General features: G+C 42.7%; 1 protein-coding gene across 1 annotated transcript; it reads right to left on the reverse strand.

The window, feature by feature from the left end:
• Nucleotides 1-15,433: 15,433 nt before the first annotated feature.
• On the reverse strand, nt 15,434-17,492 carry LOC141134595 (uncharacterized). The gene is made up of 2 exons (XM_073624068.1): nt 16,983-17,492; nt 15,434-16,864 (listed from the first exon to the last, which is right to left on the reverse strand). The coding sequence occupies exons 1-2, from the start codon at nt 17,159-17,161 to the stop codon at nt 15,880-15,882; spliced, it is 1,164 nt and encodes a 387-aa protein (XP_073480169.1). The 5' UTR covers nt 17,162-17,492; the 3' UTR covers nt 15,434-15,879.
• Between the last annotated feature and the right edge of the window lie 2,080 nt (nt 17,493-19,572).

Raw genomic sequence — 19,572 nt, forward strand, 5'->3', positions numbered from 1 at the left:
GCTCGGTGACCACAAGTCTGGGCGAAAGGTCATGTCTCAGTCACCTAGGCTGTATAAAGGATTAGATAATTAGCTCATGTTAATTAAGTTACAGTTGTATTGTTAGAGGAGGTTCCAACGGCATATAAAGTCTTGTAATTTTGATTCTAAATAAAGTGAGTTCTTGGTAGCAACAAGCAAGTGTCGCCTTGTTTGTGCTCAGAGAGGTTGGGATATCTGTATACAGACTGGGAGGAAGTGGTATATGACGGAAGCACTCAAGCGGAGTGTCGGACGTTCCGTGACACCCTGTCCGAGACAATCACCTTGGGTAGCCCATGTAAGCGAAAGATTTCCCAAGCAAAAATGGAAGCCAGTTCCTTAGAAGTGGGCAACTTCTTAAGTGGAATACAATGGGGCATTTTCGAGAACCGGTCAACAACCATAAGGATAACTGTGTTGCCCTGAGAGTTGGGTAATTCCACAATTAAATCCATAGACTGGTGGGTCCAGGGTCTCTCCATTGGGTATGGGTTGTAGGAGGCCCACTGGAAGGTGTCGTGCAGTCTTATTCTGAGCACACACGGAACAGGCAGCTATGAAGGCGGTTATATCAGCACATAGCCTAGGCCACCAGAATTGTTGGGAAATGGCCCAAAAGAGTTGATCCTTCCCAGGGTGGCCAGCAGGCTTGGGAGAATGGTAAGTCAAGTACGGCAGTACAGAGACTAAGCAGTGGTCACAAGGTTTCTCAGGAGGAGCACGACCTGAGCAGCAAGAATTTTATCACCCAAAGGAGAAGTGAGACTGGTGTGAACCGTAGCCAGAATATGATCAGGAGGAATCACAGGAACCGGAACCAACTCCATCTTGGAAGTGGAGGAAAATTGTTGTGACAATTGTCATGACGTGTTGTCAGCCCTTACATTCTTAGTACCAGGTAATAATGAGACAATTTAATTGAAACTAGACAAGAAAAGATCCCATCGCACCCTTTTGGGAGAGAGAGGCGTTTAACCTCAGACAAGAATGTGAGATTCTTATGGTCAGTAAGAATGAGAACCAGCACAGTGGTACCTTCGAGGAGATGTCTCCATTCTTTTTAGGGCTAAAATGATCGCTAACAGCTCTCTGTCACCAATCTTGTAATTGCACTCTGCAGGTGACAATTTCTTGGAAAAGTAGCCACAAGGATGCATAGTGCTCTCATAGGTAGGACGTTGAGACAGAAGGGCACCAACTCCTGTCTCAGAAGCATCAACCTCAAGAATAAAAGGTAACTTAGGATCAGGATGTGCCAACACAGGAGCAGAAACAAAGGCAGTCTTGAGGCTCTCAAAGGCCTTAATTGACTCCGGAGACCAACTCTGTGGGTTACCGTCCTTTCTGGTCATATCAGTCAGGGGCTTGACAAGAGAAGAGAAGTTACAAAAAGACTTCCGATAATAGTTGTCAAAGCCAAGAAAACACTGCAGAGGACGTAAACCCACGGGTCGGGGCCACTGTAGGACTGCTGAAAGTTTCTCTGGGTCCATTGAAAAACCAGCAGTGGAAATTACATAACCCAGGAATTTAACCTGTTCACAATGGAATTCGCACTTCTTCAATTTACAATAGAGATAGTTCACTCTTAGTTTCTGAAGCACACGACAGACATCTGTGTGGTGGCTCTCCAGGGACTTGGAAAATATGAGGATATTGTCGAGATAAACCACCACACATAACTGCAACAAATCTCGGAGGACATTGTTAAAAAATTCCTGGAAAACTGCTGGGGCGTTACAAAGGCTAAAAGGCATTACGAGGTACTCATAATGGCCTGTTCTGATATTAAACGCAGTTTTCCACTCGCCGCCCTCCTTAATCCTCACAAGATTGTATGCCCCTCTCAAATCAAGCTTCGTAAAAACCATTGCTCCCTTGAGGCGGTCAAATAACTGAAAAAGATAGGCATTCTTAATCGTAAAACAATTGAGACCCCTATAATCAATACAATGTCTCAGTTCACCACTCTTCTTCTTTACAAAGGAGAAACCAACACCAGCAGGAGACAAGGATTTGCTGATGAAGGCTTGAGAAAGTGCATCTGCAACATACTCCTCCATGGCCTTATCCTCCATGACTGACAAAGGGTAAACCCGGCTATGAGGGGGGGTATGGCACCAGGTTGAAGGTCAATTGCACAATCATATAACCAGTGTGGAGGCAAACTACCGGCTTGACCTTTGTCAAAGACATCGCTAAAATTGCGATACTCTTCCGGCAGGGAGGGGGTGAAGAGGTGCACAGGACCTTGGCTACCTTCTGGAAGCATGTCTTACTGCATTGTGGTGACCGGGAGAGAACCTCAGCACGGAGCCAATCAAAAGAGGGGTTTTGCCTCCGGAACCAAGGATAACCAATATCCAGCGGAAAATTAGGTGAGGAAATAACTTGGAATTGGATTATCTCATGGTGAAGAGCCCCTACGGCCATGGACAATGGAACAATCTCAAGAGTCACTTGGGCAGGCTGTAGAGGTCTTCCGTCAAGAGCCTCAATGGAAAGTGGAGTGTCATGCAGCTGCAGCGGAATCGAGTGCTTCGATACAAAGGCAGCATCAATTAACAGGCCTGCAGCCCCAAAGACGATTAGAGCCTGTATCTCGACGGATGATCCAGCCCAAGAAAGGGTAACCAAAACCAGGGGCTTATCCTTCTGGATAACTGGGGATGAAACAACGCCACCTAAGGTCTGTCCGTGACAGGACCTCAAGGTTCGGGCATTCCCTGGATGGGTAGGACAAGACTTCAAAAAGTGACCTGCCTGGCCGCAATAAAGGCACAATCTCTCCCTCCTCCTAAAGGTTCTCTCATCCGCAGAGAGAAGCCCAAGTGCATGGGTTCATCTTCAGAGACCAACTCGGTACCAAGAGGCATGGGAGGTGATGGAGGCAAGGGTGGAACTGCAAAGTTTGGAGACAAATGTACAGGAGGCTTCCGCAAGCGCTCCTTAAAAGGTAGCCTTTCTCTTAGTCTGGAGTCAATGAGGATGGCTAACGTGATCAACCTCTCCAGCTCAATGGGTATATCTCGGGCTGCTATCTCATTCTTGATGGTATCTGAGAGACCATGAGAAAAGGCAGCCAAGAGGGCCTCATTGTTCCAAGCAACCTCTGCTGCCAGAGTACATAATTCAATGGCGTAATCGGCAACAGTTCTCATACTCTGTTTGATGGACATGAGGCACTTGGCAGCAGAACTGGAGCATGTGGGAACGTCAAATACCCTTTTAAAAGATGTCACAAACTCAGGGTAACTCAAAACAACAGGTTTTTGCGTCTCCCATAAATGGTTTGCCCAGGCCAAGGCTCTCTCAGAAAGCAAAGATATCAAAACCTACTTTGCTTCTGTCTGTGGGCAATACCTGGGGCAGCATCTCAAAGTATATCTCAACCTGGTTGAGAAACCCTCTGCATTGGACTGGATTGCCCCCAGATCACTGGGGAAGTGGAGCGGAACCAGACCTACCTCTTATAGAGGTAATACTCGAGGCGGGTGCCTGCAAAGAGACTGGAGCAGCAGCATTACTACCATTTTTCATATCCCTGTATAGCCACATCTAAAACGTTTGAGTTTATCTACATTCCCTGCTAGACCACCAACTGTGAAAGGCAGTTCCACATCCTTACTGCTCTAATAGTAAATAATCTCTTACGCAGTTTACTTTTATTCACCACTAGGCATTATTCTCTTTAGGGCTTCCTCCACCAGGTTGTAAGGGGGGCAAGCTTAATTGTTATTAGCAGCAATAAACAATGCATGAAACAAGGACACCTGGGAATAGTTCAAGCAGAATAGTCCTGCATATTTATTCAGCAAGGCAGGAAGCAAACATAGTTTCAATGCAAGCAGGGGCTTTGTTCATAAAGTCCATAGCATAAAAAAACATAGTCTTCGTTCCTTGAGAAAACCCATGTACTGCATGTAACATGATCTGTTTATGAAGGAGAGAATCCTGTCATTCTTCGGGCTCTCCCCCATTCCTAGATCATGTCACCTACAGGATCCACCTACCTGACAGAAGAGGAACATACTTCATTCTAGGTAAGTGATGTGACTGCTTCTACAGGTGCAAATGTAATTTTTGACTAACCTTTGGCTTTAAAATAGTATTAAACTCAAAAACAAAATTGTAATATATTGCAACTTACCAGTCCATAGGTGTGGACGCTGCCTTTGTTTTATGCATTTTTAGGCTTTGTATAATGTAATTTTGTACAATTTTAGGCTAAATTGTACAATTTAAATAAACACACAGACACAGAAAAAAACATGTCCCATGGTGTAATTGGCTGAAATTGGACCTGAAACTGTGAATGGAGAAGCACCAGACTTTTGCTGTGAGCCTCTGCGATCTCTAGTGTGAACCCAGTCTAATGCCCTGTACAAACGATCGGAAATTGATCGGACATTCTGACAACAAAATCCATGGATTTTTTCCAACGGATGTTGGTTCAAACTTGTCTTGCATACACACGGTCGCACAAAGTTGTCGGAAAATCCGATCGTTCTAAACGCGGTGACGTAAAACATGTACGTCGGGACTATAAACGGGGCAGTAGCCAATAGCTTTCGTCTTTTAATTTATTCTGAGAATGCGTGGCACTTTGTGCATTGGATTTGTGTACACACGATCGGAATTTAACCGATCGGATTTTTTGGTCGGAAAATTTTATAGCCTGCTCTCAAACTTTGTGTGTCAGAAATTCCGATGGAAAAAGTCTGATGGAGCCCACACACGATCGGAATTTCTGACAACACAATCCGATCGCACTTTTTCCTTCGGAAAATCTGACCATGTGTACAGGGCATAATGTGTCACATGTGTCATGGCTTCCTATTGCTTTTTTGGTTCTCCTGGCAGGGGGCTACTGTGGTACCATATCTGGAGTACAAACTTATTGGATTCTCTTCTACTGATAAAGCTTTGCCAAGCTCTCTTTTATTCCTTTAATGTAATAGGCAGCCTCAATGAACAACAGGGAAGCCCAGGAGAAGCAAGGCCATGATCAATTTTTCACAGAGAAGGTCAAGATTTGCACGTAATCTCAGCTACCTTGCTCCGCTAATCATTCTTACATTTAATTTCCACTGATGCATTTTTTATTGCACGCTAACTATGAATTGCCTGACAAATTTACTATAATATCTTTCTGATTCTATTTACCATTCACACTTCAGTAGGAAATATGTTTCTGCCTAATACAGATATATGAATGCCTGCTCTAATTAAAGCTTATTGTGTAAGTGGAAACTATGTGCCAGCTTTAAGCAGAGTAATAAAAAAATAGTTTATTTATACTGACTCTTGGCTGGGCTCTAAATCATGTGTTTTTAGAGAGTCGCAAATAAAGACAACAAGGCAAAAGTGGCCAAATTAATTGGCTTCTTAAATTTTGCTTTGAGACAGGAAAACAAGTGGAAAAGGGGAGGCCAAGAAATAAATAAAAAGCTGATAAAAGAAACAAATCAAAGGCGAAAAACAGAATTAAAATAAATTGAAGAGGTAAAAGATAAAACACAAAGAGACAGGGAAAATAGGCAAACAATCACACACACAAATATACACAGACAGGTCACTGTCCATTAACCTTTAAGGGAATAGTATCCATTATGTTTCAATCATTCTATTGAAGAACTACAATGGGAATCAGATTTACAGCTGAACTTTCACCTTACATCCCAGTAAGCTCTTTCCTTTTAAACCTACTCTCCATTCGTATTACATTAGATCCATCATCATATCTGTTGTGATTTCCTGTAGCTTTCATTCAGATTTTCATCTATGCTTTTCCTCTACCATGTCGCTGACCCGATAATCCTATAGCTACGGTTTTCAGATCACCGCATCCCTGTCAAAAAGTCGAGATTTAATCTTATATGCTCATCAAACTTGGAGGATCCAGGAAATTGGCTGTTGAGAAATTTCAGTTTGACAATGAGAAATGGCACACAAAATATGTTGCTGTCTGGTGTCAGTAGCATTTTCCACTTTTACATTCATTGGAATCCCTTTAAAATGCTTGAGAATAAAGTTGTGTATGTAGCAGGGGGATTCTGGAGTAAACTAATCCAGTGGAACTAGCGGGAGGTTATCAGAGGGATGGGGCTTCCTTTGGTTCTGGAATCCCCAAGGGTAATTCTAAGTTTCACCAACATATAAATCTGAACTGTCACTTGATTAGACATTGTTTTCTTTGTAATGTACCTTTACCTTTTGGGAAAACATACTCAGAACAAAAATGGCATATGAATCAATTCACAAATTTATTTATTTTCCTACTGTATATGAGGGTGTTTTCATGTTATTTCAATTTTTTAATGACTTGACAAGCAACCTAATCATGTGTTTTTCAGCACATTAAAATCATAATCTAGCAAGACTACTTGAAGCCTTAAGGTGGTCACAGATAGATCGAAATTCAGCCAATTGACTTCTGTTAAACCATCCTGTCAGATAAAAGTCACTTGATTAGAGGATACAACCAATGGCTGCAGGGCTGATCTGTGTATCTCTGTATTCAGTCAGGGCAGTCTCCCTACTGTCGGAATACAATAACACAGAGGGGGAGATTTACCCATCCACCTCAAATGTGTGGAAGAGGGAATCAGTTAAATTTTTTGTATTAAACTTCAGTGGCTGACCCTACTCTATTCTCTAGACATTTCTTACAGAGGAAGGCAGGAGTAACTAGAGACTAAGCTTAAGGAAACCTGACCAGACCTAGAAAAAAATCACTACTCCACTGAGTACAACATAGCCTAGAAATACATTTCTAACTATGGCAGGGCACTACATGTTCCTAAAGTAGTTATCTACAGTTTATCCATGAAGTGCCTCTGTTCTAGTTTCATTTAAAGGGTAAGGAAACTTTCCCCCAAAATGTCTCCACCTTTTTGTCCCAACCCTCTAAATGAGGCTGTGTTGATAGATAGCAACCATTCTGTCTACTAGCTCTATAGAAGTATAGTATATGGGGCTGAATTGCGCAGGAGTGTGTGCTGAATGAAGGAGCCAGTGGAGGTATTCAGACAGTGTCATGGGCCTCAGAGTGAGATCTAGGTAAGCAATTGGGGGTGCGTGGGCAGACAGTTTACATTTTAAGAGATTCTTCCATGAACAGGGTTGTCCTTATTCTAAAATTTGTGTTAAATTTTGTGTTCCCCTAAGCTCAGGGTTTTTGCTTATGCCTGTTTCAGGGGAGTTCCTCAGCAGAGAGTGTAAAGAAACAACTTACTGAGGTATGAATATTTATGTCTCCCGTCCTACTACTAGGAGGTTTATTGCCTGTGGCGCATACTAAGGGAGGATATAAATATTTTTGGTGACCTTCCAGAAAGGGCCTAGCCTTCTGGGATACTGCAAAGAGAGGGGGCCATTTTAAACATCTCTGCCTCCCAGAACTGCAGCTAAAAATAGGTCTCTGGTCAGGAAAGGAAGATTCAAAGAAAAAAAATGCTGTTTATATTGCTGGTAAATTACATCTCCCAGTCTGCTTTGTTCTCTTTATAAACAAAGTGACCATCTTTAAAAGACTCTTATCCTAGATGAGGGTCTGGTATAGGTGTTAATAGGGGACTCCACAAAAAATAAATGAGATTTTCCCTAAAAATTCATACCAGACCATTTCCCTTGGTCAGGGTACAGTATGGGTGTCAAGGGTGACTCCACACACAACAAAAACAAACAAAAAAATGGCAAACAAATCATGCCATCTAGCAATGTAGATCCCCACCAGTCACAATGTACAAGGCCTGCCGACCTGCTGAAACAAAAAGCACATTGACCTATCTGCCTCATGCAAATGACAGCTCGGAATAGTGACTGACATCATTGGCCAAATATGGCCATGGCCATATTTGGTCAATGCCATTGTCCAAATACAGCCAGGTGGTCATATTTGAGCAATGATGTCAGCCACTATCCCTGCATCTTTTTTTACATGGCCAGGTATTCACGGGCAGCAAATAAATGGGGCTGGGTGACATTACTGGTTGCTAAGGGTGTGGCGGGTGCAGGCCCCTGCTGCTTTCTTAACAACCATTGACGGGGGAAGAAAGCTGTCATATGTAGCAGTGGTAGAAAAAATGCTACTATATATGACATTCGGCTCACAACACATGAAAGGTTTGATATTAGGAACAATGCCCAAACAAGCAGACTGAACCAGAAGCTCATCCCTAGCCATAACCCTTTCCCTTAGTTTATTGTGTGTTAGTGAACTGTTTTAAATGTTCTGAAGTGACTGGTGCCCAATTTTTATACTTGGGATTTGATTATTCCTGCGCTACCATGTACAAAAAAAGGGAAAAGGGTGGAAAAATGCAGATAGAACAGCTACATGCACCGACTAGGGGTCAGACTGAACCCCAAAAACAATAAAGTAAGAATGGGGTTTGGTGCTGCGCTATTCAAGCAAAGTGAGGTAATATGCTGCTAAAGGTAGTAGTACAAATGGATTTAAAATGGATTGTTATAACTGGTAAAAAACAGAACTATGGTTAAAAGTACCAGACAAAAGAATATATAAAATTCACCGTTTTACCACTTCTACAGTAATGCATGTGATAATAATAAAGTGCAAAGTGCAAAATTCAAACACAAATAACACTCTAATGGGTGCAAGGATGAGTAAACTGTGCAATATAATAAAATGTGCAAAAAGACTGCAATAAATAAAACTTCCAGTGCAAAAGTGCAAAATAATGTAAACAAGATGTAATGCAGTGTGTAGCATACACACAGCAATCGTGCAGCAATCAGGTTGTGCAAACTGCAAGAAATGTAACACAAGTCCAAATCATTCCAAGATGTGCAAAAATGCGATGCAACAAAACTGTGAGTAGAATTGGGTGGCAGTATTTCTTCTTTAAGTGAGTGAACGTATCAAATATCAAAGTGGGATGTTGGGAAAATAAATATCTCCTCTTCGTGTAAAGATCACACACTAGTAAGAAGTGGCCTCTTACCTTGCGGTGAAGAGGAAACTGCATAAGATTAAATACTGTTAATAGCTGCCTCTTCCTTGTATTCCTGGACCAGAGTGGGTTTCTTTAAAAATCTTGGTCTCTCAGTGGATGCAGGAGGAGTAATGAAAGAAAGGGGGTACCAGATAGTGTAGTATTTTTTCAACAGTGATTGATTTTATTCAAACGACATGAAGGTACTCATATAATACAGCAGAGTAAAAGCGCTTGTCTCCACGAGCAGCGAGCTCGTTAGCCTACGTCAACATAGAGTGCCTATCCCGTCCCTACGCATGACGTCACGATCACGTGACTTCATCAGGGGATAAAGGGAAGGCACTAAAGATGTCTTAAATAGTCTATACCATTGCTTCTAATGAGCGGCCATTTTCAATGGTATAGACTATTTTGATGACGCCCTGGAGGAGGGGCGAAACGCGTCGACGCAATATCCGTCTCACGTCTGAAAACCAGTGACGCTATTTCCTGTAGTCAGTGGAGCACACGCTGACATAGCAGCGGTCACTGACCAACTCTGAATGCCTGCTTTGCATCTTCACTCCGTGACTACCGCCAGTATGCGCAATTGATCCTTTATCCCACAGTATTACACCATATTTTATTTCTGTTTTTTGGGTGGAACATGATGCTCACGGCTCCCAAAGATATATCATAGTATCAGCAGCCCAAGCTTCATCCTATCTCTCTATATCCACTGCAGTATTCCAGTTGACTTTATGTAACTCTTTGGATGAGAAGTTGGAAGTCTGCTACCATTGCCGATTAGGGCTTTTTTGAATGAACATTTATATCCATCCTGAATTTATTTTATATTTATTTCACATTGGTTTGTTTATGTTATCGAGGTATATTTAATACTAACACTTTCTTTGATTGTTCATGGTATATGTTGGGGTATACATATTTACTAATATATTTTTTTTGAGTACCTATGGTTTCTGGTTTTAAACAGAAACAATATTCTTTCACTACATAATATTATTTTTTTCACTAGATGCAATTTGTCTAGTCGCATATTTATAGCGATATTTTTTCACTTCTAGTTACATTTATATTGTGTTAGTTGCCAGCGCTGTTTTTTTGTGTATATTCGTCCTGCAGCTATAGCTTTTAGACGGTTGAGACAAAACGTTTAACTCTAAGGGGTGCTTACAATGATCAGCTTTTATTAATTTATGTAAAACCTTTATCCCAAAATGAATAAAACTGTTGCTGTAACTGCTTATAAAGTGTAAATTGGAGTTTGGCTTCAATGTGTCTTTAAATCTGTGCATCTAATGCCCCATACACACGATCGGACTTTCCGACAACAAAATCACACAAATGTTGGCCAACAATTACGAACGTAGTGACATACAAGACGTACGTAATATCTCCATTACGAATGCTAGTTTTACAAGACCGAGAACTTCCGGCTCGTCCTTGATTCCGAGCATGCATGGACTTTTGTGCGACGGACTTGTGTACACACGATCGGAAAGTCCAACAACAAACATTTGTTGGCGGAAAATTTGAGAACCTGCTAACCAACATTTGTTGGCGGAAAGCCCGACAACAAATGTCTGATGGAGCATACACACGGTCGGACTTACCGTCAACAAGCTCACATCCAACATTTCCCATCGGAAAACCCAATCTCGTGTACGCGGCATAACACTTCCCTTCCCCCATAAGTGATATTAACTGTTCACAATTTTTTTAAAATTAAAATAACAAACATGTCATACTTACACAGAGCAGCCTCAATCCTCCTCTTTTTGGGTCCCACGCCGGTGTTTCTGGTCCATGGGGGCAATCAATGCAGGCTCACTCCTGAGCCAGGCTGTTTGCATCTTTTCTGAAATATATCCCCCCACTCTCTGCTCACAGGTTTTGACTGACAGCAGCAGGGGCCAGCCAAGCCTATGAGAGACGGGAGAGAGGAGAAGAGCTGCTGCAGAGTGCACAGCACCAGACAGAAATCGGGCTCAGGTGAGTATTTAGGAGGGCTGTTGGGGGAGCTGTGCTTAAAAGGTTTTTTTTACCTTAATGCAGAGAATGCATTAAAGTAAAAGACCTTTTAGTGCCGGTTCACACTGATGCGATGCGATTTAGATGCAAATTTTTTCATTGCGTGTTTGATTATTTCCAGCACGATTGTATTGCGAATCCAATGCGAATTGTATGCGAATTGTATGCGCTGTACATGTAAATTAGGCACAGATGCGATTTGTGCTCAGGCCAATCAAAAAGGCAAGAAAAAAAATGGGTGTTAACTTCCTGTGCTCTTCCTTGTTTTCCTTTGTGGGGGAGTATTGTCGTTGAGGAGTGTGGTTTGTCTGTGAGTAGTATCATTATGTTTCATCAAATGCCGTTGATCATAGCAGCAGTTGTTACTGCTACTGCTGCAGTCCTGATGGACAAAGCCAGGAGGAAGAGGAGGAGGAGGATGAGGAAGAGACTGATGAGTACAAGAAGATATTGGGTCCATCCAATTATTCAAAATAGGGAAGAGAGAGGCCAGTTCAGGATCCTCTACAATGATCTCAGGCAGCATGAGGAGAAGTTCTTCAACTATTCCCGGATGTCAGTAAATAGGTTAGTACCTGTACCCTTCCTCCCTCCTTCTTATCTATCACAGACATGCATCCCACTGACCACCAATCCCACTGACCACCAACGCCACTGACCACCAATCCCACTGACCACCAATCCCACTGACCACCAATCCCACTGACCACCAATCCCACTGACCACCAATCCCACTGACCACCAATCCCACTGTCCACCAATCCCACTGTCCACCAATCCCACTGACCACCAACGCCACTGTCCACCAACGCCACTGACCACCAATCCCACTGACCCCCAACGCCACTGTCCACCAACGCCACTGTCCACCAACGCCACTGTCCACCAACGCCACTGTCCACCAACGCCACTGACCACCAATCCCACTGACCACCAATCCCACTGTCCACCAACGCCACTGACCACCAATCCCACTGACCACCAATCCCACTGACCACCAATCCCACTGACCACCAATCCCACTGTCCACCAATCCCACTGACCACCAATCCCACTGACCACCAATCCCACTGACCACCAATCCCACTGACCACCAACGCCACTGACCACCAACGCCACTGACCACCAATCCAACCTTTGATCGCTTTTCTCCTTTTACTAAAACTGTTTCCTATTACCATTTTATTTGAATTTGTGTATGGGCTTTAGCCTGTCACTTACATTGAATTTGTGTTTTTATTTCTTAGTTTTGATGAATTGCTTCGTCTGCTTGGTACACGTTTGGAGTATCAGAACACCACCTTTCGGAATAGTGTAGAGCCAGCGGAAAGGTTGCTTGTTACATTAAGGTAAAATATAGATATACTTTGTAATTTTATGCTATGCACCATAGTAAGCTATACTAAGGAATGCTAAGAATGCAGATGGATATGACAACAAAATTGTTTGCCAAAAAATTTTTTTTTTTTTTATTTTAAAAAACTTAATATGTAAATTTTTTGGATTACATACTTGGCATGAAATATTTTGGAAACAATCCAGCTCCCTCTGACTCTCTGACCTCCTGACTCTCTAGCTTTCTAACGTCCCCAGACTCTCAATCTGACTCCCTTACTTCCCCTGACTCTCTAACTCCCTCTGACTCTCTGACCTCCTCTGACTCTATAACTTCCCCTGACTCTCTGACTCTCTTACTTACTGTAACTTTCTTACTTCCTCTGACTCTCTTACTTCCTCTGACCCTCTCACTTCCTCTGCCCCTTTCACTTCCTCTGACTCTCTGAAGTGTCTCCTCCACCTAGTGCGAGTCCTTCTGTAATAAAAAAAAAAACATAACTAATTTATTTGATATTTTTTGTCAGGTACCTAGCAACTGGAACTTCATTTGCCAGCTTACACTATGAGTACAAATTAGGAAAATCTACGGTGAGCACAATTGTGCGTGACACCTGTATCGCCATCTGGGAGGTTCTAAGAGATGTGGTCATGAAAAAACCAAACAAAGATGAATGGAACACCAAAGCTGAGTTGTTTTGGGAGCGCTGCAACTTCCCTAACTGTGTTGGTGCCATAGACGGCAAGCACATCAGAATTGTGAGGCCAGTCGGTAGTGGGTCAAAATTTTTTAATTATAAAAAATATTTCTCTTTCGTTCTGCTGGCAGTCGCTGATGCAAACTATTCGTTCACCTACATCGACATTGGTTCTTATGGGAGCAGTTCTGACTCCAGCATTTTTTCCCACTCTACCTTTGGAAGAATGATTCGGGAGAACGCACTGGACCTCCCAAACGAACGACCACTCCCTGGAACATCAGAACCCTGTCTCCCTTTCATATTTGTCGGTGATGAGGCTTTCGCTCTCTCAGAAAAAATGCTCAGGCCATATGCTAACCGGTCGCTGTCTGTGGAGAAAAGGGTCTTTAATTATCGGCTAACAAGAGCACGCAGAGTTGTGGAGTGTACTTTCGGAATTCTGGCAAACAAATGGCGTTTTCTCCACACGCCAATAAGTTTACACATGGAAAACGCCATAATTGCCGTAAAAGCTGCCTGTGCACTCCACAATTTTGTCCGCGAAAGAGATGGATACCTTTTCGAGGACTCTTTAATGGATGAGATGGAAGGCGCAGATTGGACACATACAAGGGGCAATTACAGGGGGGCCAGCATCCGTGAGCAATATACTGACTTCTTTATGAGTCCTGCCGGTCAAGTATCATGGCAGCTTGATTCCATTTAATACAGACCAATCATTTTTTCTTTGTCAATGCTGCATCGTGTACGATCTGTACTTTTTTCTGCAATAAAGTTTTATTGTTCGACAGTGTGTCCATCTATTTGTGGCATTTTCTGTGTCAACATGCAGACCATGCAATATCATTCAACAACATTGGTGGTCAGTGGCATTGGTGGTCAGTGGCGTTGGTGGACAGTGGGGTTGGTGGACAGTGGGGTTGGTGGACAGTGGGATGCATGCCCTTACATTGGTGGTCAGTGGGATGAATAAATATAAAGAGTGTGTAGCCGTACAATGTAGCCTAACCCTGACGTCTCCAATCAATAGACAAATACACAGTGATAAGCAATATAGTTATAATGGGTTTATAGGTTCCAGGAGGTAATCGGTACATGAGATGGATGATTTGTGCCATAGTAAGCAATAGAAGCAATGCAGACAGAGATCACACCATTGTTCTCTTCCAAAAAAAAATGGTTTTTATTTGTTTCATTTGTAATCTTCAAGTAATTACATACTTTTGAAAATATTTTTTGGAAAATAATCATACTTCAAACTGCAAACATTATGAAGAACCACATAACCAAGAGATAATACTCTGTCTCCTACTTCCCTTTCTCTCATCCTTCATTCTTTCTCCCCCTCACTTGATCTCTTCTTTCTAGTATGACCCTCTCACTTCCTCTGACCCTCTCACTCCCTCTGACCCTCTCACTCCCTCTGACCCTCTCACTTCCTCTGACCCTCTCACTTCCTCTGACCCTCTCACTCCCTCTGACCCTCTCACTTCCTCTGACCCTCTCACTTCCTCTGACCCTCTCACTTCCTCTGACCCTCTCACTTCCTCTGACCCTCTCACTTCCTCTGACCCTCCCACCTCAACCTCCACCTTACACTCTCTCTTCATCCAAAATTAGTACAAGTACCCCACTGCATAATCCACGCTGACCTGAAAAGTTGGTAGGACCCAAAAAATTTTGCATAACGTAAACAAATGCAATATGGTTAACAACATGAAAGAGGCTGTGCCGTTTAACAGGTAGGCATCTATCAATTTGAAATATAGTTCTGTTTCTCAGGTCTTACTAGCTTCAGGTACAAACAGGGATTTCACAGTATCTGGTGGTTCACTCGTGGCGGGCCGATATAGCATAACCGCATCACAGACCTTGACATTTTGGTCAGAGGTGGGATACAAGCCCTGGCATTTGTGGACAGGCAATCCCACAGACCACCAATGTCAGGGCTTGTGTGACCACCAATCGGTCGTCTGGTGGGATGCAAATACTCTAAAAAATAGAAAACATAACCTAAACAAATCCAATTTGGATTAACAACATGAAAGTGGCAGTGCCATTCAACAGGTAGGCTACAGGCAGAGTATTACAATAAATTTAAATCTATAAATTCAAATATTTTGTAACACTCTGTTGCTCAGGCGTTGCTTGCCTCAAATGCACAGGCGGGGATATCACTCTATCCGGTGGTTCACTCGTGGCAGGCCGATATAGCATAACCGCATCACAGACCTTGACATTTTGGTCAGAGGTGGGATACAAGCCCTGGCATTTGTGGACAGGCAATCCCACAGACCACCAATGTCAGGGCTTGTGTGACCACCAATCGGTCGTCTGGTGGGATGCAAATACTCTAAAAAATAGAAAACATAACCTAAACAAATCCAATTTGGATTAATAACATGAAAGTGGCAGTGCCATTCAACAGGTAGGCTACAGGCAGAGTATTACAATAAATTTAAATCTATAAATTCAAATATTTTGTAACACTCTGTTGCTCAGGCGTTGCTTGCCTCAAATGCACAGGCGGGGATATCACTCTATCCGGTGGTTCACTCGTGGCAGGCCGATATAGCATAACCGCATCACAGACCTTGACATTTTGGTCAGAGGTGGGATACAAGCCCTGGCATTTGTGGACAGGCAATCCCACAGACCACCAATGTCAGGGCTTGTGTGACCACCAATCGGTCGTCTGGTGGGATGCAAATACTCTAAAAAATAGAAAACATAACCTAAACAAATCCAATTTGGATTAACAACATGAAAGTGGCAGTGCCATTCAACAGGTAGGCTACAGGCAGAGTATTACAATAAATTTAAATCTATAAATTCAAATATTTTGTAACACTCTGTTGCTCAGGCGTTGCTTGCCTCAAATGCACAGGCGGGGATATCACTCTATCCGGTGGTTCACTCGGGGGCCTATATTGTGCATTTGTGGGAGGCTCGATTAAATTATCTTCAAGTGATTGATTTCTATAGGGATAAGGACTAGGATTGATTTGTTTGTGCTGTTCCATAGGTCTTGACACAGGTGTATAGCGGTTTGGCATGGATGGCATTTGATTGTAGAGCTGTGGCACTCTGCTTTGTTGTGGTAAATGGTGAGGAATTGATTCGCGTGGTCTCAATTCCATTGCCCTTGTTATACCAGGGGTACTAGTTGGAGGGATGATTAAGGAAGCAATTGGTGGAGGAACCGGATATGGGTTTTTTGATTTGGGGGTCTCATATATGCTTGGGTAGTCAGAAAAACTGGAAGGATAAGGGTTTGGTGCAGGATTTTGAGCAACAGAAAAGGGTGTAATTATTTGAGTACTAGTACTCTCTTGCGTTGGCTCTGAAACATGGCTTGGAATAGTGAAGGAATGTATGCAATGTTGCACTGCAATCCTCATGTTAAAGTACTTTTCTGGCAATACCTCTTTGAGCAGAGGCACCAAACTTAGGGCAAACATTGTATGAGGGCATCTCTGAACATCCATTTGTTCAGTGATCCCTGATACAATACTGAGCAATTGATTTGTCTGATCTTGTTCTTCCACCTGTTCTGCTGCCCTGCTGCTTCGCTTCCTGCGTGAGTTAGATGTTAGCTTTTTCCGTCTGTTGGAAGGTGTAGAAATGTCCGTAGACTCATTTTCTTGCTCCTGAGTCGATGATTCATGTACATCGATTGCGTCACCCTCTACCTCAAAAGATGATGATTCCTCTACGTTTTGGCAAGCGAATGAAACTCCCTCATCTACATCAACAATATTAGCATCCTCCTCTCCCTCTTCCTCCTCCTCTTCCCAACTTGCTTCTGTGCTGAAAGACAAAAGTTGATACTTGAAATTCTAACTAAAGATGATAGCGGTAGAAGTGAAGGTTAGGGGGAGGACAGGAGAGGGATGGTAGAGTGAAGTATTCTTGTATGTAAACTTACTTCCTTAATTCTAGCACTGGCTTGAGAAAGTCCAGGTATCGAGCAAACGAATAGGGACGCTTTGGGGCGGCACCAGACCCACTTCGTGCTTCACGCTCCAGTCTCTGGTGTCTTTGTAGCGTATCCTTCAGGCTTCGCCACCTAGTACGTACGAGTGCTTCTGTAAACAAATAAAACATAACAAATTTATTGGTGGTGAGTGGGAACAATGCTCATTACACAGCTGGTCTGTGGGATTTGTGGTCTGTGGGATGGATGCCCTTACATTGGTGGTCAGTGGGATGCATGCCCCTAACATTGGTGGTCAGTGGGATACATGCCCTTACATTGGTGGTCGGTGGAATACATGCCCTTACATTGGTGGTCGGTGGGATACATGCCCTTACATTGGTGGTCGGTGGGATACATGCCCTTACATTGGTGGTCGGTGGGATACATGCCCTTACATTGGTGGTCAGAGGGATGGATGCCCTTACATTGGTGGTCAGTGGGATACATGCCCTTACATTGGTGGTCAGTGGGATACATGCCCTTACATTGGTGGTCGGTGGAATACATGCCCTTACATTGGTGGTCGGTGGGATACATGCCCTTACATTGGTGGTCGGTGGGATACATGCCCTTACATTGGTGGTCAGAGGGATGGATGCCCTTACATTGGTGGTCAGTGGGATGAATAAACAGGTACTTACGTTTATGTTTGCGAACTTGTGGAGTAAAATCTTCCCAGTCAGAATATAAAGTTTTACATATTTCTTCCCAGCCTCTGCCCTTCTGGGCATTATTTTTATATTCGGGTATACGGCTGTCCCATATGTATGGCCTGTCACGAACAAGCCTGATGAGCTCCTCATTGTCGATGGAGTTCCGACGCCGGGGGGCCATCTTATCTGTCTGCATATGGACATGAGACAGGAAACAGGAAGTGAGGGGGCATGAGACAGGAAACAGGAAGTGAGGGGGCGGTACTGGGAGAGGTGAGGGGGCAGTACTGGGAGGAGGAGCTGGAGGTTAGGAATTCGCACATATGTGAACCATCAAATGCGATTCCAGAACGATTTACATTGATGTCTATAGAGACTAAATTCGCAACGCTACGCAGTAAACTCGCACAAGACCCTTTTTTTGATCGCATCGCATTCGTAGAGGAATCGCAACGCATGTATGTGAACGACCGTCATTGAAAACAATTACTTCAGGGATGACATGCGAATTTAAATTGCTTTTGACGCATCGCATTCATTATGAACTCGCATCAGTGTGAACCGGCACTTACTGTTACAACAACTTTAACAAAGCTTCTGTCCAAAGGTGTCTCTGTGCTCCCTGGGGGCACTCTAATACAGGAGGTGTGTTACTGTCATATCACTAGGGGAAAGCACTAGATGTGTGCATTTAGTTTTATAACGAATGGAAAATCGGCCAAATTTTGCATTTTTCGGACATTCGGATGCAACCGAATGTCTGAAGAAAAAAAAACGAATTTCAACTAATACGAAAGAAATTATAATGAAAACAACAAATAAATTTGGCAAGATTTGTTAATTTGTTAAAGGTGTAATGAAACAGCAGGTAAACTTGGAGTAAATCTTACAGCCCAATCAGCTGATTCATTTTGTGCTGGAGGTTGGAGTAATAATACTGTCAAAGTGCATTCCTGAGAACTGAGTGAGAAGGGTGTTGTATTTGAGCAGAGGAGATGAGTTTTGAGAAGCAACAGAAGAGGTATTGGGAGTTATTTACTAAAGGCAAATCCACTTTGCACTACAAGTGCAAACTACAAGTGCAAAGTGCACTTGGAAGTGCAGTCGCTGTAGATCCGAGGGGGACATGCAAGGAGAATAAAAAACAGCATTTTAGCTTGCACATGATTGGATGATAAAATTAACAGAGCTTCCATTTCAGATCTACCCCTCAGATTTACAGTGACTGCACTTCCAAGTGCACTTTCAGTGCAATTTCAAGTGCACTTTGCACTTGTAGTTTGCACTTGTAGAGCAAATTGGATTTGCCTTTCGTAAATAACCCCCATTGTGTGGGTGTGTGTATGTGTGTGCTAATGGATTCAAGCTCTAAACATCAGGTTCCTCCTGGTACCAGCAGCAGTGACATAGCACAACCACTGGCAAAGTGCACTCCTGAGAAGAGTGTTGTATGGCATTTGAGCAGAGGATTATCACAAATATATATACATAAATAACAAATTATCCAAAAATGCAATAATTAAACAATAAAATAAATCGATTCATTATAATGAATATCTATACTTTACAGAAATAACAAATTAACGTAACGTAAAGAATATAACAGCACAAAGTTATGTATTTTACGAATGAAAACAAAACGAAACAAAATTTTCCGCCATGCACAAGTCTAGAAAACACATTGAAAAAAGCCTAAAAAAAGAAAACCAATGCAGCCACCACATCTAATGATTGGTAAGGTGCATTATATTACATTTTTAATTTGGGGTTTATTACAGCTTTAAGTATCGCTACTAGGTATTTGGGAAAATTTGAAATAACTATAAGATAAATACACCTGCTCTGATGTTCATCAAGCTTATTATCTCTGCAGCTTTTTTTTTTAT

Source organism: Aquarana catesbeiana, linkage group LG03 (genome assembly GCF_042186555.1).
Source record: "Aquarana catesbeiana isolate 2022-GZ linkage group LG03, ASM4218655v1, whole genome shotgun sequence".
Taxonomy (NCBI): Eukaryota; Metazoa; Chordata; class Amphibia; order Anura; family Ranidae; genus Aquarana; species Aquarana catesbeiana.